The sequence below is a fragment of the Scardinius erythrophthalmus genome (assembly GCF_964197995.2).
Source record: "Scardinius erythrophthalmus genome assembly, chromosome: 17".
In the NCBI taxonomy this organism is placed as follows: Eukaryota; Metazoa; Chordata; class Actinopteri; order Cypriniformes; family Leuciscidae; genus Scardinius; species Scardinius erythrophthalmus.
In genome coordinates, this window is record NC_138237.1 from 16,113,861 (window position 1) to 16,135,008 (window position 21,148).

A 21,148-nucleotide genomic window follows, 5' to 3' on the forward strand; every position below is an offset into this window, starting at 1 on the left:
AAAGAAGTAATGCAATGCCATTGTTAAATCTGTTATTTCCCAGCTGTATTGGAGGAAGTAGTGCTGTTACCATAGCAGCCACTTCAAGATTAAACTTTCCAGTGCGAGAGGAGTGTACCGTTTTTGAAACATGTATTAGCAGGAGGAGTATTTGGTAAAGCATAAGTTATGACGCAACGTGGCAGCGAAACGTCATCCGCTTGATTAGACGCACGTGACGCAAAGGTCGTTGTGGGAATCAAACTTGTTTCACAGTGAAATGGATACGCGAGTCGACTCGCTGCGGAGGAATATTGACTTCCTACAAAAGCACCACAGGGAAACTCTGGAGAAATTACATGGTGAAATAGATAGTTTAAAACGGCAAAATAAAGGTAAACTTATGTTAAATTTCCTTCTGTATATTGCAGAAATAATGTTTTGGCCTTTTCATGAACAATACATTTACTTGTAAGTAAGTGGGGAAATGGATAGTTGTCCGTACACTTAACAACAAAATGTAATATTTTTTATTTTAATTGGCGTAATTTACTGAAAATATGACGAGAACCTGTACCGTTAATAAGTAATGATGCCTGTGTGGTTATAATAATCTCTGCTTGCTTGCCTGTGAGTTTAAGGGATAGTTCACCCAATTCTGTCATCATTTACTCACTCATGTTGTCTATGATTTTCTTGTGAAATACAAAGATGTTGTTAGGTGGAATGACAGCAGCATCAGTCACCATTCACTCTCACTGTAAGGAAAGTTGCAATGAAAGTGAGCTGAGTTATCATGCAGATTTAGGACAACATGAGGGCGAGTAAATGATGATGACAGAATGTTAATTTTCAGGTGAAGTGTGTCTTTAATGAGGACGGACAGTCGGGCACCCGCTGTCCGGGCAGGGGTGTCAGTGGTGATACGTCAGTAGCTACAGGTTGCCTGGTGACGTCGAGCTGCAGAATGAAGAGAATGAAAGAATGGCGTTTGTAACCGCTGTGGGTGGCAAAGTATCAGTTTACAGACAAACGTTTTGGTGTTTTGTTTCTGACTGTCAAAAGGAGATTTGTTTGGTCAAATGTAAAGGTATTTTGCTTACACCAAACGGCCGGGTGAAAGAAATACACGAGAAATAAATGTTTGCTGATACTAGTTGGCTATGTGAGACCGGTACTAGTTGTCACAGATGCGATATTTGAGTCAAATATTGTAAATGCAATTTCATATTTTTAGTTTTTGCTCTTGGGTCAACAATGAAACACTTTGGTGTATTTTTCATAAATGTCAGTTTGGGACAAGTTGTTACTAGTTTTATCTGTTCTAATTTTATAGCCTTCTTTCATTGTTTTATGTTGGGTAAATCGATATTTAGCCTAGATATTTTCCATTTCATGATTTTTGTTTTTCATAATTGATTTATTGTTCACGTTTTCTGAAAGGCCATTACATTAAACCATAAGGCGCATATATTACATACAATGATATGTTACAAATAAAAAAAGTACTCTTATATTGAATATTATATATATATATATATTAATTAAATAACTTATATAAGATTATAAGTAAATCTACGTCTGGTTTCCCTGCATGATTCATACATGCATTAAACTGGACATATTAATTAAACATCATTTTCCATTCTGTATTTTTTTGTCTGATTATGTGTTACAGATTTGCAGTATAAGCTGATAATGGAGCCTCCAAAGTTGAGCAGTCAAGGTTAAGTGACACTTCTGTTCTCTCACACATTTTCATAAGACAAATATATATTGATTCAAGTTTATATATTAATATTGTAACTTGCACCAAAATCCCATGACAGGATCCAGCCGTATTCAGAGGCGTCACACAGAAAGCAACACATTCCAGAGAGACCGAATGAACTATCTGGAGCAAACGCTGGAGGACACCTGCTCATCACAAAGCACAGAGATCAGGTGCTTGCAAAGATTATTATTATTTAATCATATTTTTTAATTAAATAGTTATTATTATAAAGATCTAATAAGTGGAAACATACATTCTGCCTACAGCAGTTCTTTAAACTATAGAGAAACTAGATCAAATTCTTCAGAGACCCTCGCAGCAGACAGAATAGAAGGTCCTTCAGAAGCCAGAGCAGGATTCATCACTTCTCTTCAGCCTCTAATGATCCAGTGTAGTCCATTTCAGGCCCCCCGACCTCCCACCCTACAGGAATGTGAGGTCATCATACGCCAACTGTACAGCGCTAATAGCCTGCAGTCCCAGGAGGTGAGACCATATTTCTCAATCTCTCTCACTATACAAGATAGACTATATACAGACCCTTTCCAAAAAATTTGAATATGTTTATTTATTGCCATAATTCCATTCAAAACGTTAAACTCCCATAGATTATAGATTCAGAGCCCACACCTTAAACAATTTCAAGTATTTAGTTGTTTATTTGTACATAATAGGGTATATGTCGAACGGCGCTTTACGAAACCGGAAAACAGAATGCATCGCTTCCAGTTCAGGTCTTTTGTATGTGCTTCATGCATTTTTTTACTGTTTTACTCAAGATACCTTAAAAGGAGCGAGCAAAGATGATCATAACCAATGTCCCTCGCATGTGAAGATCGATATTTAAAAGTTAAAAAAAAAAAAATCTTCACACTAACGTTTAGATATTTAAAGGGGTGGTTGATTATGATTTCACTTTTCTGACTTTAGTTAGTGTGTAATGTTGCTGTTTGAGCATAAATAACATCTGCAAAGTTACAACACTCAAAGTTCAAAGCAAAGGGAGATATTTGCTTTTAAAGAAATCGTTTTTTAAGGACTACAACAAACAGCTGGTAGGGACTACAGGACATTCCTCCCGGGTTTGTGACATCACAAACCCTAAAATTTACATAAACCCCGCCCCCGGGAACAAGATTTATAGATTATCATGACAGAATATGCTAATCACTGACTAGAAGATAACTACACATAAGCTACATAAATTCATCAACTAACCATTCAGAAACGTCCTGTTGCTTCTACATGTTGTCACCTCTTCTTGAGTCTCTCCATCATTGTCTGACTCCAGTTTGAACATAAACATTGACATTTCCAGTGCATGTCGGTGTGAGGTAAAAGGACAGGAGCTCTTGAAGCTCCACCCCCTGTGCTGAGAGCAGCAGCTAATTTGCATTTAAAGGGACACACACAAAAACGGTGCGTTTTTGTTCACCCTCAAAAAGTGACAATTTTAACATGCTATATAAGAATATCTGTAGGGAATTTTGAGCTAAAACTTAACATACACATTCTGGGGACATCAGAGACTTATTTTACATTTTGTGAAAAGGGCATTATACCACCCCTTTAAATAGAATAAAAAGCCAATAACAAAGTGAGATAGGTAGGTTAGCTGATTACCTTAAAATTCCATAGATATCGGCATCAGTTCATACGGCTGTTAACACTTTCTATGACAAGCGGATGCGATGAGACCAGGTTTCCGGTTTCGTCATGCGACGTTCGACATATACCCTATTTGGGCTTCCAGCTCCTAGGTTTAGGTCTGGGGTAGGGTTAGGGTTAGGGTTAGACCGCTAGGAGGCGCCTTTTGGCCCATTTCTATCTGCATCTCATATTGACGCTAAAAGGGTGCCATGTGCATTCGATGTAGACGAAATGTCAAAAGCGTCAATATATGACGCCCTAGGATGAGAACGGGCTGGTGATTTGGTTATTTTGGCAGGGTGGGCAGGTGTAAATCCTGCTGGAAAATGAAGGAAGCATGAAGTGCTCTGGAAATGTCCTGGTAGACGGCTGTGTTGACTCTGGATTTAATAAAGCACAGTGGACCAAAGTCCTCTTTTCTGATGAGAGCAAATTTTGCATCTCATTTGGAAACCAAGGTCCCAGAGTCTGGAGGAAGAATGGAGAGGCACACAATTCAAGATGCTTGAAGTCCAGTGTGAAGTTTCCACAGTCTGTGTTGGTTTGGGTAGCCATGTCATCGGCTGGTGTTGGTCCACTGTGCTGTCCACTCAACGCAGCCGTCTACCAGGACATTTTCAGAGCACTTCATGCTTCCTTCAGCAGACAAGCTTTATGGAGATGCTGACTTCATTTTCCAGCAGGATTTGCACCTGCCCACACTGCCAAAAGAACCAAAACCTGGTTCAATGACCATGGTATCACTGTGTAATTACTGTGTGATTTCAAATAATATTCTAATTTTTTGTAATCCTGTTTTCGTGGGTTTTATGAGATGGAAGCCCAAATTATGTACAAATAAACAACTAAATACTTGAAATCGTTTAAGTTGTGGTCCCTGAATCTATAATCTATGGAAGTTTAACGTTTTGAATGGAATTATGGAAATAAATAAACTTTTCCATGATATTTTAATTTTTTGGAAAGGGTCTGTATGATGCATTCTAATTTGTCTCCTCTCAGATCTTACGCGTGAAGGCTGTTCTCAAAGACATTGTTTTCAACAAGAAAATCACTGCAGAGAATTACATTTTGACCAAGGCTTTTCTTGCTGATGGTAAAAGGTAATTTTTTTATCACTACATTTCATTTCCGGATCTCAAAAAGCTTGTCATATTTCACCCCAAAATCAAAGGAAATTTATTTTTTCATGTATATATAATGGAAATAGTTAATTGTCTTGAAAATATTAAAAATATACGTCCCTCTTTATATTAGGTTTCTTTAACTGCCATAAAAAATGATAGGTACAATTTTCTTATTGTGTTCATGTTATTTGATTGCAAAACTTTTGCTGCTATTGAAATGGGATATTAGGGACAGGTTTATTGATATGGTTAGTTTAAATTGTAAGGGAAGGGTCAACAGTGTAATTATAGAAATTAAGGTAACACTTTATTTTATAGTGTCCTTGTTACATAGGTTATATGTACTTACCATAGTAATAAGAGTAAATTAAGCATAATTACATGCAATTAACCCTCAACCAAATCCTAATCCTACACTTACCCTATAGTAAGTACATGTTGTTAATTATTATTACTCAGTATAATTACACTGTAACAATGACACCTTAAAATAAAGTGTAACCAAAATGTTACAAATGTAAAAAATTTAAGTAGAATGTAAAAGCAAGTGCATTGTATCAAATGATTAATTTAAATGTTAAAGACGCTTCATATAAAGTGGGACCTGGCTATCTATATCTATATATGTATAATGAATGTATACACACACCTTTTTTTTTTTTTTCTTTTTTTTTTTTTGTCAGAGCTGAAGATTCAGAGACATTTCCTCAGATTTCTTTCCAAACCCTGCCTAGAGGACTGTAAGTCCATGCGTGTAAATTTATTTAGTTTCTAACCTGCCTGTTTTGGAGATATCAACCTTTGCTCTGTTACTGTTACAGACCCATGTCTCAGGCTAGTAAAGCAGAGAAAGTGATCCTCCCTGCCCTCAAACAGTCCCTCAACAACAACATAGCAGACAGACAGAGGAGAACTCTGGCTGTGCAGAGACGTCGTCTACAGAGGACTATGCGCTGAAGGACCAGTCATGTGCTTATATAACTACATGTATTTGAGTTCTGTGCCACACATTTACGATTGAAACAGCAGTTTAAATGACTTTATTGATCAAGCAATGCACAAACAGTTAAGGCTTTAGTGTATTGGAATAAAGAAAACCGATGATTATTCATGTAGATAAAAAAAGACAAAGAAAGTATTAATATATTGCCATCATTCCATAGAGGTGCAAGGATTATACTGGGCTGCTAGTGCTGATGGGAAAACATCTAAGCAGCTGAAAGGCAAGCCTGTCTCACGCTTTGAGCCCAGGTGTTCAGCAGTGCCGTTACCGAGTGCTTGTCAGGAAGCTGAAGGAGTTTAGAGGTCATATTCTTATGCACAGTCTGCAAGAAGGGGTTGGCCTCTGAAAACAGAGAGGAAGGTAAGGACGTGTTCAGTTCATACGTTTCACGGCCTATGTATTTTCATTTAAACTGGATGCTTAAGAGGGTTTGCATCTTAGGCAGCCTAAGATAGCACGCTGGCAGTTAATGCACGAAGACTCACCATACTGCTGACCGTCATCTTCCCAGTGGGGGCTCTGATCGGGATAGTCAGCTGGAATGCTCAATTGAAGAGGGGGAACACTGGGAAGATTTTTATCATCTAGACAGAGACAGTGCCGGGAGTGAATGTTTAATTTGTATAAGTGTACATGACGCATATAGTGGGCATAAGTGTTGAACTGACCTAGTTTACATATGAGATGCACCGTTCCATTGTTGCTGCAAAAGGACGGGTCCAGGTTGACCAGGAATTTGGAATTAAGCCGAGCCACCTCCCCTTGAAGTATGTTCGGGATGGTCTGGCGCTCGTCATCTTCAAGCTTCCGTTTACGGGAAGGAATTGAGGGACCCCTGTAATGAAGGAATATATTTTGTAATATGTAAATTTACGAGTTAAAGCTGGGTGGTATATATACCATTCAATTGTTTATTTAATGCAAAACTATAAATATTGTTAAGCTGTTTTGCACTAATGCAATACTTAATTTGTTACAATTATCTTTTGGTTTGCAGCAATCAATTTTAAAATAATTAAATCTTAATAATGAGATACAACATAAATAAACTACATGGTGATATACTCTGTTATAAATGTATAGTTTATATAATTTATAAAATGTATAATATACATTACCGTTTAAAAGTTTGGGGTCAGTATGTTTTTTTTTTTTTTTTAAATAAATAATACTAAATCATAAAATATATCTTGAGCATCAAATCAGCCTATAATTCTGAAGGATCATGTGTGTCATCACAAGGTTAATTTACATTTTAAAATATATTCAAATAGAAAACAGTTCTTTTAAATTGTAACAATATTTAACAATATTACAGTTTACTATATATTTGATCAAATAAATGCAACCCTGGTAACCGGCATCTCAGCTGTTGATCTTACGTGATTGGGGGTCCATGAATTGCTGTCATAGCAGGAGCAAACGTGCGGTAAAGTGAATGGTTGAAAACCGGGGAGCGGATATTGGCCAAAACAGCATCCAGCAGCGGCTGGCAAAGGTACTGCTTTTTGGTACAGGGCACTGGTGGAGGGGGAGGAGTCGGCTGGAAACAAAAGTCAAGACATCACTGTAGAAATCTGTTACTGCTTTTAAATGAACAGCAACTTAACTGACTTCCTATCTTGAAAAAAAAAGGTTACTCACCACTGCCATGTCATTCTTTAGTTTCTCCAATGCTATTTCACACTTCTGTAGTGTTTTAAGTGGACACCTAGTGGAAGACAGCAATAATGCAACCTTAATCACAAGTCAAAAATCAACACAAGCGAGTGTTCAGCGTGCCTGCTTTCCTACCTTGTGTTGGGGTCAGTTAAAATGTTAAGCAAACTTTTCATTTTGCTCAAATCCTTCTTCCTGTCTGTAAAGACCAAACAAAGCATGAGCACTAAAATCAAGTGGAAAAAGATAAATCAGCACCAAAAGATAAAAAGTCTCCAATACCCTCATTTTTGTCTATTTTGTTAATCATCCTGCGCAGCGGCTCAATATACTTTGACAGCTGCTTCAGTTTATCCATGTAAAGCTGGTCCTCAGACTGTGAGGCCCCAGCTGGACTCATCACAGAGCCTGGATTCCCTGTAGTAAAAAAAGTTTAATTAGGGTTGCACCGAAATTCAATCCTGGTTGCCACGGAGAAGCAAATAATTATTTTCATGTTCGGGCTGATAACCAATAACTGGCTGAAAATGTCTAATTAAATTATAAATAAAACAAAAAATAAAGTTAATCAATCATTTGATTGATTGTTACAATTAAATTTAGGCATCACAAGATTATAATGTACAGTACTAAAAATGCATAGTCTTAAAATGAATCTCTACATTTAACAATGTTATTGATTTATTCAAAAAAAGTTTGAAAAGTAAAAATACAGGAAAATGAGAATGTACAATTAAATATACAATATATAAAATTGCCTGATACCAATAAATGTAAAAAAGAAAACAATATATTAATTTGTATTATCCATGTAAAAAATGACATACAATGCTTAAATTTATTAGACCAACTGTCATAATAAAGAGAAAACAAATATTTTAGGAATCTGTTAAAAACTTGTTTAAAACTAAAAATGTTATTGTAATTTATAAGGCAAACAACAAACTGAAACAACTAAATAGTCTTTATTCACACATAATTATTTTATTATATATGGCGTCCTTTGGCCTTGATAATAGCTTGCATTCTTGCTGCCATTGTTTTTATGTAGTACCTTTCCACAGTCTCTGTTGTTATTGACTTCCAAATAGTTTCTAGTTGTTCCCAAAGACTTGCTTTTGATGAAACATTTGTGCTATATATCTTTGAATCCACTAAGTCCCAAATTTGTTCAATAGGATGCAAGTCTGGACTTTGACTTGGCCAACTGTGACTGAAGAGCTTACACATACTGGATTAACCATTACAGAAACATAAAAAGATATTTTGGTAATTACCAATACTGTCGAGGGAAGCACAAACCTTACATTGGGTGGTGGTCTTATAAATTTATTAAGCACTATATACAGTATATATATTAGTGCTGTCAATCGATCTTTTTTTTTTAAACTTGATTAATCAAATTTTTTCTGTGATTAATCATGATTAATCACAGTTAAAAACACTTACGTTTTTATAGGTTTATTTTAGTTTATATATTTTATCATTTAATAATTTCACAGGTAATCTAAATTAACATAAAATGTAAAACCAAATTAATGTAGAGACAACATGAAGACAGTATATTTTAAATACTTGTTTAATGGCATCTTTTTATGAATGAAGGTCAGTATCACTGATACTTATACAGCTATTGATGTCTGGATACATTTTTTTTTTTAAGCTATCAATTTTTGTAACATTTATTAGGCTTAAAAAAAAAAATGACAACTTTTAATTTTAGTGAACTTCAAACAATCCTCACATAAACCCATAATAAATGTCATATTTACCTGTGCCCTTCCTTCCTGTCTAACAGGTAGGGCATATACAGAAATTGAATACAGTCATCAAACAGTCTGCACTGCGTAAATTATAAATGTATATAAATATTTTAACACGTTAAACTGGACAAAAATTAATCGCATACGTTAATGTTGATAGCCCTAATATATATATATATATATATATATATATATATATATATATATATATATATATATAAACAAGAAAGCTTCTCTGTACCTGGTGTATTCAGGGGTCCAGGTGAAGGTACCTGGAGCGGGTAACTCTGGGGGGTGCGTGCAGAGGCAGGACTCTGGGATGGCTGGGGAGAGGGACTGGGTTGGAAACCTCCTGGAGATGGGGTCGGACCAGAGCTAGAGGCAAAAAAAAGGTTGAATTAACCTTCTGCAGTTAATACCAGTAAATACATACTGGAGAAAACCAAAACTATTTTACTATACCTGACAGAGTTGGGCTGAGAGGAAGGAGGCTGGGGGGATGGCTGAGGCTGTGGGGGAGGTGGCATCGACTGGGGCGTCTGCACCTGAACTGGGGAGGGTGATGACATCATTTGCTGACCCTTTGAAAAAGTTAGGAGAGAGGGAAAATGAAAGTGGGTTCAAAGTAAATAGACGAGTGGAGGAGAGCGGGCACAGCACTGGTGTAGCCAGTTACCTAGAGATCACAGACATACTGTTCAGTCAAGATCAGTTCGCTTTGACTGTAGAGCACCAGTAGATGGCGCTGTTTAACCAGTAGATGATTGCTTCTTATTAGCCTCCTCACTAATGTCACTTTATAACAAAATCCAGTCCACTTACCTGTGCCACACACTTTTTAATTTCACTTGCCTAAGTGCTTCTGGGTAATTTCTGACTAAATGTTTCTGATTGTGAAACTGGTTGGGGGTGGGATTGGGGGGGAAAGGGAGGCAGATGAGTGTGGATTATGGACAGCCTTCACTCTAGTGTAAAGCCACTGACGTACGCACCCACTGGGTTGCAGCGCTGAGACCCTGCACTCAGCCCTGCGGTAAATACCTGTGGCATTTGCTGTCCTCCAATGGCAGCGGGGTTTTGAGGAATGGCAGAGTTCGGGGTGGCGCGGGGCAACCGGGGTGGCATTTGCATCCCAGGACGGGGCATCATCTTTGAGGAGGACAGAGGGGACAACAGACATGTCACAAGCAAAACAATAAATGCAGTGCATCAGCGGACATGAGGAAGCACATGCAAGAATGCAAACGGAAATAGATTCAGCAGGTCTGCAAGCACAGATGCACATAGAGTCACATTCAATTATGCAAAACAAGGCTGTCCAAAAATAAAAAGTTGTGCCAGCACGGCAGTATAGTGAGCTTCCTGTCATTCCAAGAGCATATAAAGTAATATCCCGGGTTTAATACAAGTAAAGCTCAAATGACTACACTAAGTTGTGAAAATGTTGATTACTATTAATAAAAAGTAAAATAATAAAAAAAGGACTTGTCCCTCCTGCTTTTACTTTAAAAAAGCAAAAATCTGGGATACAATAAGGCGGTTACAATAGAAGTGAATGGGGACGATTCAATCCAATGCTACAGCCAGATGTAAACAACGTGTATTAACAGTGAGTTAACAAGTCGCTTTCTAACTGTTCTGCGTAAAGTTATATAATTAATATTTTTTTTATATTTAACAGAGATAAAATAAATGAATTAACCTCTAAAATGGCTGTAAAAATAGCAAAAAGATTTTTTACAGCTCAAATAATACAAGCTTTTACAGAAGAAATAATGTAAGTGCTTTTGCAAAATAACTGTCATCACATTTCTGCTTTTAATTACTCAAAAAAAATCCCATTTACGCTGTAAACGGCTCACGGTAATGAGTGTGGTAATCAAAATGATGCCGTTTGTTCTTAAATTGTATTGAACCTGGAATATTCCTTTAACAACACTTATTGTTAAGACAAGGCAAGCCACAGGCCAATGGATTTCATGCTCTCTTTTCATGTACCAGTATCATGCAAGGCAAGGAAAGATGCAATGGGTACTTGCATCTCCAGCAAGCCTTTCGACTCTAAATTAAAGCTGTGGTTGAGCTTGCCATCTGCTAATGGCTTTTAGAGGGGAGCTCGGATCAAAAAATGGGCGGATACAATGCAACCATCAATACCTCCCTTGAAACACATTAAGGAAATAATTTAAAGGCTCAAAGGAAAATATCAGAGTAAGTTAACAATCATGGCAAACTGTAATTTATAAAGCTTTGTGCAGGCTAACCTAAAAAGGAATGCATTTCTTGTCAGGTGCATGCAGAAAGGGCTTGTGGGTTTAAAACGGCAAGCATGCAGTCTATTAGCTGTTAGCTGCACAAACATGCATAATGCAAATGAGATTAAAAACTAATGCTACTCAAACTTAAACTGACTGCTCTGCTGTATTTCACAGCTCTGCAACAGAATAAAGATTTCTGGCTTTAGAATAAACTAGGGCCACACAGATGGGAAAAGGTGAATATAAGCAACATGAAGCAAAATGTTATCCACCGAATGCTTGCAGATGGGAGGGCCACCCTTTAGGGAGAGATCTGACTGAATGTATTTGGAAAAGTAAAACAGGCATCTAGTTGAGCTTATCTTTATCATACATAACTAAAAACAGGATATATATATATATAATTTATTAGGGGTGTAACGGTTCAAAATTCACGGGTTCACAAAATTCACGGTTCGGTACGTTTTCGATACAGCAAAAAGAAATACCAGAGAAATTTCCTTGATTTTTAAATTGTATTTATTTATTAAAATCTTTTTTTTTTTACTTTGAACAATGATGGAGCTATACATGATCTATTTTCTGAGGTGTCTTAGCATATAAAACAAAAACAGCTCCTTATAAAAAAACTGAATGTAATATTGTAGTAGTTATAAACAAATGTTTAGTTTATTTCATTTCAGTTTTATTTCAAGTTTGCAAGGCTCCGGATTAATATTTGAGGGCAGCAATTTTATTAATAATTCAAAAGCAAAACGATTAAAAATGTAATATTTGGGAGTGGAAATGGCAGCCACATACTGGTTACAATGGTAATTTAATGTCTTTTTTATTTTTAAATAAAAATAAATATTTTTAAGTGTGAGTTTTCCTACATCTTGAAACTTGTAGTTTTATAAATGGGGGGTAATCTTTGAAAGACGAACAAATAATGTTTTGGTCATTTCATTAAAAATAACATTTAAATATGATAATATTTGAGTTTTGAAGTGCTGGAAAAAGATGTGTGACGTTCTTGAAAGCATTTTACTATTCCGGCCAAACTTTCATCATTACAGTTAGTGTTACTACATTAAATCCATGGTGAATGTTGCTGATCTGTGGACTTAAAGCCTATAACTAGTTCATTTATGGCACATTGTTTCTCCTGTTTTCCACGTCAGTGCTGTTTGAACTAATAGAGATCTACAGTTAATAATGGAGAAAATGTAATGCTTCTCACTAGATCTCGCAGCGATGTTATTTCTTCTGTGGCGAATTCAAATGCTTTCTTTATTGGATCTCTTAGCGCTGTGTAGTAACAGTGACGCTTCGGCTCGCGCTGCACTGACAATGGTCCACTCCAAACTATAATGCGATTATTTTATGTGCAGCTTGTCAGTGCAGCACGGCTGATCGGTAGTAAATGCTGCTCCATCTGAACGCCAGAGGGCGCTATCGTGTAGACATGCCAAATATGCCATGCCACAAAAGTAGATAACGCCCTTCGTTCCAGGAAATCCCCATCAAGCATCATGGCCGTAGCTGAATAAACAGAAGATTGAAACGCTTTGATTGATTAAACATGACTAATAAACACACAACTGCCTTATTCTCTGTAAGAAGTCACATCATCTCACTGAAGGATGCTCAACTGCCGTTATGAAGAAAGTTTGGAGTAAAATGTTATTCAATGTTGTCTTTTGTTGGACAAGCGGTTATTAAATGCTTGTCATGTTTGGAAAGCAGTTTGACGTGTGTTGCTTTTTCAAATGCACGTTATAAGTGATTCAAACTCTCAGTGCTTTCAGATGGTGCAGCGTTTACAGAGCCGTACATCAATGGCAAGCTGCGCATAAAAATAATAAAAAATAAAAACTTTTTTTAAAAAAAATAAAAAATTTGCAGCCTTAGCGATTTCAAAATCGTGATAAACCAACTTGATTTAAGTGCAATTACATGGAAATTGCAATTAATCGTGCAGCCCTAGTCAAGTCTCACAAAAGGAACAAAAACAAAGCACCATCAACTTTTCGTCAACTATATTATAAGTGTTCTAAAGCAATTTCATAGAGATGAATATTGAAGTCGTTAAAGTAACAACATGTAACTTTTCAACCTTCATAATATATTTCCAAGACCCTTGTGATAGTACATCGACTTACAATAGGTTGAATGAGACGTCTGCCAGAGCCTGACGGGGTCTGTATCGCTTTTACTGGCACTATGTAACTTCGGGGTGCGGGTAGTAACCAGCGCTCAAAAAGAACTACAAAATTCGACTGCTTTACGGCATACGTCACTTTGCCCACCACTTCCTCAAATGTGGCCAACCAGCGCGTTTGTTTTCGTACGTCTGTTTTCGTCATGGCTGAAGCAGCAGCGAAACGTAAGAAGTCCAAGGTTTTGTCGGAGTAGAGTCGGAAGAGGAAAAGGGAGAGTGATAAACTGAAAGGCAGGACGAGGATCAATATTGGTCGAGCGTTTGCTCGCTGGCGTTAGTTTATGGAGGAGGAGAGTTACCAGACCGATGCTGACTTGGCCGTCATGCTGTTGAACTAGTAAGTAACTGTAAATTGCTTGCATACTATCTTTAGTTTTTCTAATCTGTTGTCTGCCTGGCTACGTTACGGAAACTATCTGGTCCTCCATTTATTTATCTTCATGAATCAGCTAGTAGATGAGCGAATTATCAATCTGGTAGCTAGTAAACACTAACATGGTAGTTTTAGATGGTTAGGATGCTATCGCTATCATTCTCGTTCAGATTTGAGCATTGCAATCGACATGCAAATCGCAAATGTTTGAGTTAAAATGTTTAGTCTACTAAACATGTATAAATTATGAAAGGGGGAAGATTAATAATATTATCATTGCCCATATGAAAAAAACCTGCATGCTTCATATACAGTAACCGTAAATCATTTTACGACAGCGGTAATGGACAATTCCGCTTCCAACCTGTAGGGCGACCGCAGAGGAAAAGTTCCATGTTGTTGCTTTAAATTCAAGTTCATGTAAAGCTGCCTTTCCACTGCACACGACATTCACATTCGATTGTCGCATTTCGCCCCCCTAGCGGCAGTCGCATGGAACTTTGAAATTGGTCATGAAGCAACCGTAGTGCTTCCCTCCACTTGCTCCATTCAGCACTCAAACAGCGCGTCGCGTTTGGTTACGACAGTCAACATAATGAAACTCTCTCCAAGATGATTCAATGTTCCTCCTTTTATACTTGATCTGTAGATAAAGGTCTATAGTTTTGCATAAAATGACTATCTTGCTGGATTTTATCGCTGTTCATGTATATTTCTCCTGGGTGTCTTTTAGATCACAACAATGGAATAGAGAGCACTATGAATTGTAACTGAAATTTAAAACTGTTAAAAGAAACGACTTAATAAACTATTGCATTCATGTAATATACTACGGATCAATATCTCTTTCCTTTTTGCTTTGAACTTTCCAATGGGAAGCGCTGCACGTGCACGCTACGATGTTGCTTCAAGCGCATCATTCTGAATCTGAGCATAAGCGGTTTGTGCCACTCTGTTTTGGTGCCTTTCATATTATAATACTTTAGTGTAATGAAAAATACAAAGAGCAATGTGTAACATTTTAACAGATTTAGTGCTACACTTATTCACTTTTATTTATTTATTTTCACTAAATGTTTAAATTTAATACAATTATTGTGCACTCATGATTTTTCTAGAGTAACTTTTGCTGCTGAATTTTCCATTAATCTAGTTTATTATAGTATTTTGTCAGATTATGATCATAATTTTTTCTTTCATTTGTTGTTTTTTCTTTATAATGATGTTTAACACAGAGGTATAGAAATAAATAAAAAATATCGGTATCGGCCGTTTTTGTTAGTCAGATTTTACAGTAACAAATTTTTTTTTTCCAACAAGTTTTGTACTTTTTTACAATTGTGATATTGAAATATTATATATTTCAAAAAAAAAAAAAAAATTAATTACTTAAACTTCTACTAAAACTTCAAAACTAAGTTCAGTTGCCTATTTTATTTTGAAATAGACATAGAATTATTCAGCTGTTTGCTTACAAATTGTCTAAATACGCCAATTATTGCTTAATTGTTCTTTTAAGTGTTCTTCTTTTCAAAGTACCTTAAGCATTTATAGTTTAAGTTTGAAGTATAGATTTGATGTCGATAGCACAAACAATACGCGTTAGGTGGGAAAGTTTAATACTTAAATTAGGGGTTTGGAAAAACCCTTAAACCCAAGTATGAGTAATAGTAACAGTGGTGCTTGCTAGTTATGAGTAGCTTGTAGTTTTGTCAAGCTACTTGTGAAGTAGCCTCCCCAACACTGGTGAAAATGTCAGTAGCTTATTTGTTCAGAAACATTGAGCTGTGATTGGAGAACAAGGCCCACCGCTGTGGCCCACAACTAAACCTCTATTGACAAGAAAAATATTGATGTATAATCCTTCTGTTGTTATTTAGGCATTTTGCATTACACTACGGCCCACCACCAGGCAAGGAATAAACAGTTCTGACGTCCAAAAGAAATTCAAGTATTGATTTTGGTAGCATGCAATCACTTCACGCTCAAGTCTCTTATCTCAATCCTCACCACGGCTTGCACTGGGTTTACCTGGCCAGGGACTCCTGCGAGCTGGGCCGCCTGCTGCATCTGTTGAACCTGCTGCTGCTGCTGCTGCTGCTGTTGTTGCTGCTGCTGCTGCTGCTGCTGTTGTTGTTGTTGTTGTTGTTGTTGCTGCTGCTGTAATACTCTCGCCTGCTTGTTTAAAGAGAAGTAAACAGAAAGATATACCAGAAACTAAGACTAGCTGGTGTAATATGCATATCATTTGCCTCTCCCGACCACTTGTGTTCAGATGAAGAGAGACGGATGTCAAGAACAGGTGTAAACAGAGACTCAAAGTGGTTATTATGCATTTTGAATTATGATTTCATCCTGTTAGGGCAGCTGATCTTTACCTGCATTACCTGCTGGAGCTTCAGATGTTGCTGCTGCTGTTGGCTGAGTGAGCTGATTTGTTGATGCTGGAGCCATTTGTGGTAATGACTGGGACACCAAGACTTGTTGCTGCGAGTGAGGGGGCATCTGACCTGCCACTCCCTGAGCCTGTACCTGGGCTTGACCTTGAGCTTGGACCTGAGCCTGTACCTGGGCTTGAAGCTGCTGCATTTGCTGGATACTCTGGGCTTGCGCATGAGCGTGGGCCTGTGCTTGAGCTTGAGCTTGGGCCTGTGCTTGAGCTTGAGCCTGGGCCTGGGCTTGGGCTTGGGCTTGAGCTTGGGCTTGAGCCTGAGCCTGTGCATGAGCCAGTTGTTGCTGCTGCTGCTGCTGCTGCTGCTGCTGCTGTTGTTGTTGCTGTTGTTGTTGGTGTTGCTGTTGTTGTTGTTGGTGTTGTTGCTGTTGTTGTTGATGTTGTTGCTGTTGCAGTTGCTGCAGAATTCTGGTTTGGTGCAACTGGAATTAAAGACATTAAAATAATAAATACACAATGAGTAAATTATGAAATTATAAATACAGTAAGTAAATTAACACTTTAATTCAAATACTGTGAGTTAGTATTTTTATTTGGCCATGATTTCACCAACCCACCGACAACAGAGCAAACAGAGAGCAGAATGGATGTATCAGAGATGGATGTCTATGAAGTTATTGTATCAAATTAATAGAATGTTAAAGAAATTAAATATTTACACCTTTATAGCTGGTGTGCGCAAGCTGATAAGCGAAACACATGGAGTGGATTAAGCGCTCAGAGATATGAGCTTGTCGCATCCCTTTTTCACAGACATCGCTGGAAAGTTTGTAGTTCGGTCGATATGTAAATTGCAGAGAAAGTAAATCAAGGCACAGAGAGAGGGAGAGGGAGAGGGAGAGGGAGAGAGAGAGAGAGAGAGAGAGAGAGAGAGAGAGAGAGAGAGAGAGAGAGAGAGAGAGAGAGAGAGAGAGAGAGAGAGAGAGAGAGAGAGAGAGAGAGAGAGAGAGAGAGAGAGAGAGAGAGAGAGAGAGAGAGAGAGAGAGAGAGAGAGAGAGAGAGAGAGAGAGAGAGAGAGAGAGAGAGAGAGAGAGAGGGAGAGAGATCAAGGCACAGAGAGAGAGAGAGAGAGAGAGAGAGTTGCAAGACTTCTGTTGCATGCTCTTGATTGTTCACTCAGCCCACATGCATCATTTAGATTAAAACTAAATCGAACGGTTATGTGATTTATGTATAACAAGTGGTTCCCTACATTATTACAGGACGTTTACAGGACAAGAAGTTTACTGTGCACAAACATCTGAAGCGTGCGCCCAGAAAGCTGCGTCTCAGACAGCCCTTGGATACTGTATTTAATTTTCTTTCATGTCTTCTTGTGCTTGAACTGACGAATTCACACAAAATTATGTAAAGATGCCCATCTTGGCGAGTATCCTAGTAAACTTAGTTAGCAATGTCTCAAGTGAACGTAAACAGTTGATAAATAAAACACGTGTAACAGTATGTTGGATCCGTGCATTCAGTCTTAATGTGACAGCAGCTTAATAAACCTGCTGCTGTGTTTTAATGTTAATCAAACAACAAAGGACAAATAAATCAGTCACTGCTCTTGATCGAATGAATTTTGTAACTTTAATGAATATTAATCTACATTTAATTTATACAGTGAAGACTATGCAGTGTTGTTTTACATTTGATTATTCAAATTCTGTACCTAAAAACTACTGTTAGGACTACCTGAAAAGCACAGTTTATTTCATTCTATTGTATTTATTTGTGCTATTTGTAATTGGATTATTTGTTCTTAATTTATTATTGACTGTTAACTTGTCTTTATTTATTTATTTTCATTTATATTCATTTGGCTAGTAGCCTAGTTTTTACAATAGCATCAAAATTGTAATAGAGAATTGTGATATTTCACTGATATCTAAACATTTGAACCACCGACTCAACCGGGCCAGTAGAAAAAAAAATGTGCGCTGAAGCAGCTCTAAATATGTGAAAGATAAAATATGATAGAGGAATAGAATGAACAATGAAAGTAACAGAGGCTTGTACAATATTTTAACAGGCATAATTAAGCATGAGAATAACTGAATGAAATATATATTTGCTAAACCAATTAGAGCAATAAAAATACAGGTATCAAAAAAGAGAGAGTAAAAAAAAATGAAAGTATCGGTATCGGACTTCTGGCCTAATTCTGGAAAAAGTGGTATTGCTGAATCCCTGATCACCACCGTTTAAGTAGCAAACATTAATCTTTCGATTCTCAGCTACCTGGTTCTGTTGTTGTTGCTGCTGAGTCTGGGCCTGCTGCTGTTGCTGATTCTGATGCTGCAATTGCTGATTCTGATGGTGCTGCTGTTGAAGTTGCTGGAGTTGCCTTATCTGTTGGAACTGCTGCTGCATGGCATTCTGCTGCATAGCTGGCTGCTGAGGCTGCATGCCTGCCTGCTGCTGCAGCTGGAACTGCATGGACTGCTGCTGTTGCGGCTGCTGTATCATCTGCATCTGCCCTGCAGCTCCTGCTGGGGTAGATATTGCATCATGTCATTTTGAGGGAATGTATGAGAATTCAAATAAGATTATTATAAAGCCACACAGTCTCTCTAATCAGTTGACAGCTATTGAATTTACCAGCCTGCTGGCCTCCCGCTACTCCCTGCATGGCATGTTGACCCATTTGCATTTGCCCTATACCACCCATTGGTGCACCAGGGGGGCGTGGTCCAATGCCAATAACTCCAGGACCACCTCCACCCACTCCTGGTAAATTCTGCAGGGCATTCATGGGGTCTAAAAATAAACAATATTACTTTGAAATTCAGCAGAAAATATTTTCAAACAGTTAAATAAATGGTAGACTTAAGAAGATCTTAAATAGCTCTTTAATTTACCAGGCCCACCTTGAGTCTTTTTATCTGCAATGAAAAACAATCATTTCAATTCACGGTCCACATCCAAACATCACAGCAGTAAGACAGAAAAAGGCATTGTAAACAGTGAATTGCCTACTTACGAATGTCTCTAAAATGAATTATCAGCCTTGCAACCAGAGATAAATACTCCTCCTGTTCCCCCCCACCAAAATAAAATAAAAAATTAAATATATTTAAACAAATCACACTAAACATTTCCATTAAACTGCAAATTAACATGTACATTTAAAAGTAGTACTTACTCTGGTCTTTGCTTTGATAAAAACATGGCTCTCCATGTCAGTACTGGACTTTGTGTGAGCAGTTCCTGCTTTTCTCATGGCTTCATCTCTGCAATAAAGCAGAAGTCTGAATATTTTATCACAACTGATGCACAAGAAATGTTACTTATCGTTTACTGACACTATCAATCATTTAAGAGACGTCTCAGAACATTTAGAACTATTAGAAGAGCTTTTTATTATTGACACAAAGAATAAAACTATTACGAGCAAAGAAAAAATAAACTTAATATTCTAAGAGGGTTACAATCAATACATGAAATTCTTTAATTAACTAAAGTGTATTATCTTATAAGTATTACACCAAATAAGAGTATTGCAAGCAAATTCATTTATGAATTCTTCTTTAAAGAAAGAAATAAGTTAACAATAAAGAAAAGTAAATCCAAAACATTATAAACACAATTCCAAAATATGTTGGTAACGTTAATTGTTTTTTCAAAGTGATGAATTTGGCAACTATTAGAAGAGATTATAATGAGCCTAAAGTGATCACAAGAACGATAAAATATTTAAAGTTATTTTTTATTTTTTTTGCCTACAACGTTAAACAGAATTTTTATATAATTAATACATATTTCGCTTGAACATATTTGACTAGAATTTAATTAGGCTTACTTTACATTAGCTAACCGCATAGCTAAACAAACTCTAAACCGAAAATGTAATCTCACTTAATGAACATAATATCGTGATCAGATAAATATCATATATAAATACAGCCTATTTTGAAATTTCGACTGTTTAACAGATGAGCTGATAACAAGCCTGAACATCCGCTAGTTAGCAGCTAACTAGCTAGCTGACTCTGGGACTTTATATGCCCTTTATATAAGTATATAACCAAAAAAATATTTGGATGCTCACATTTGCGCCACTACTTTCTGTCGAAAGGCTGGACTCCTCCAATCACTATCAGGACCTGGGACCTCCATAACTGTTATTGCTGAACAACGTTGAACAAGCAGCTTCCAGTTAGCGATGTCCGCTTCGCAAATGAATCATTCCACTGAGTCGAATCTTTTCAAGGAAACGATTGAACCAGCTCAATCTGAAAGATTCGTTCAAGAATCTACTGTATAAACGAACTGTTGTAAAGACGAAGAAATAATTCGAATAAATCCACTTGAAATATAAGTTTACGGCTCAATTGCTTGTCAGATTTATTAAACATACAAGAGAGCTCGTTGTAGTAAACTGTAGGCCTATTTTATTAAAACGTGACAGCTTTTTAGGTAACGTATATTAAATCAAAAGTTGCCTAGGTTTTACGTAAATGCAAATTATATGTAGGTTTAAAATACTTTACCTTTCTGAATTTAACAATATCTGCAGCACACTGAATTATTACACAGCAAATGATAACGAAACGGTTCATTGACATGAAAGAAATGAAACAAAAGAACCGATTCGCAGAAATGAGTCTGATTTCCCTAATCCAGGTTTGGATCAAAACTGCTGCTGAAAGGATTGCTGCGGATATTCTCAAAGTCTTCTCTAGCAAATCTGGAATATAAAGGGTATTCATTATTATTAGTAATGTACTATTGTAATTTATGTAGACTATTATCGCACAAATTTCGTTTGACGTTAATAGTGAAATAAACCTCTAAAGCAGGGGTGGGCAAACTTTTTGGCTCAAGGGCCACACTGGGTTTTAAAAATTTGACAGAGGGCCGGCCCAGTAGCAGATTATGAAGCACGATCTCATGAAAGTGCGTATCTATACCACAAATTTTAT

The 21,148-nt window shown here is 37.1% G+C and overlaps 2 protein-coding genes across 2 annotated transcripts; one reads left to right on the forward strand and one right to left on the reverse strand.

Moving 5' to 3' along the window:
• Positions 1-257: 257 nt before the first annotated feature.
• Positions 258-6,596, forward strand: ccdc74b (coiled-coil domain containing 74B). The gene is made up of 7 exons (XM_081390151.1): positions 258-374; positions 1,658-1,705; positions 1,809-1,923; positions 2,020-2,239; positions 4,406-4,506; positions 5,214-5,270; positions 5,352-6,596. Exons 1-7 carry the CDS (start codon positions 260-262, stop codon positions 5,485-5,487), a joined length of 792 nt encoding a protein of 263 aa, XP_081246277.1. The 5' UTR covers positions 258-259; the 3' UTR covers positions 5,488-6,596.
• Positions 5,555-20,404, reverse strand: med15 (mediator complex subunit 15). Its single transcript, XM_081390150.1, is given in 19 exon segments — positions 5,555-5,875; positions 6,019-6,117; positions 6,202-6,368; positions 6,916-7,076; positions 7,178-7,244; positions 7,328-7,391; positions 7,475-7,609; positions 9,197-9,330; positions 9,418-9,536; positions 9,997-10,104; positions 15,821-15,964; positions 16,168-16,237; positions 16,239-16,663; positions 18,465-18,712; positions 18,825-18,983; positions 19,085-19,108; positions 19,207-19,258; positions 19,369-19,456; positions 20,275-20,404. Coding segments are annotated over 19 exon segments (2,469 nt in total). The 5' UTR covers positions 20,343-20,404; the 3' UTR covers positions 5,555-5,738.
• Between the last annotated feature and the right edge of the window lie 744 nt (positions 20,405-21,148).

Coding starts and splice junctions, on each gene's coding strand:
- ccdc74b (XM_081390151.1), top strand. CDS start 260: ATGGATACGCGAGTCGACTCGCTGCGGAGGAATATTGACTTCCTACAA. Junction 1,924..2,019: donor TCACAAAGCACAGAGATCAG/GTGCTTGCAAAG, acceptor TTCTGCCTACAG/CAGTTCTTTAAACTATAGAG. Junction 4,507..5,213: donor TTTCTTGCTGATGGTAAAAG/GTAATTTTTTTA, acceptor TTTTTTTGTCAG/AGCTGAAGATTCAGAGACAT.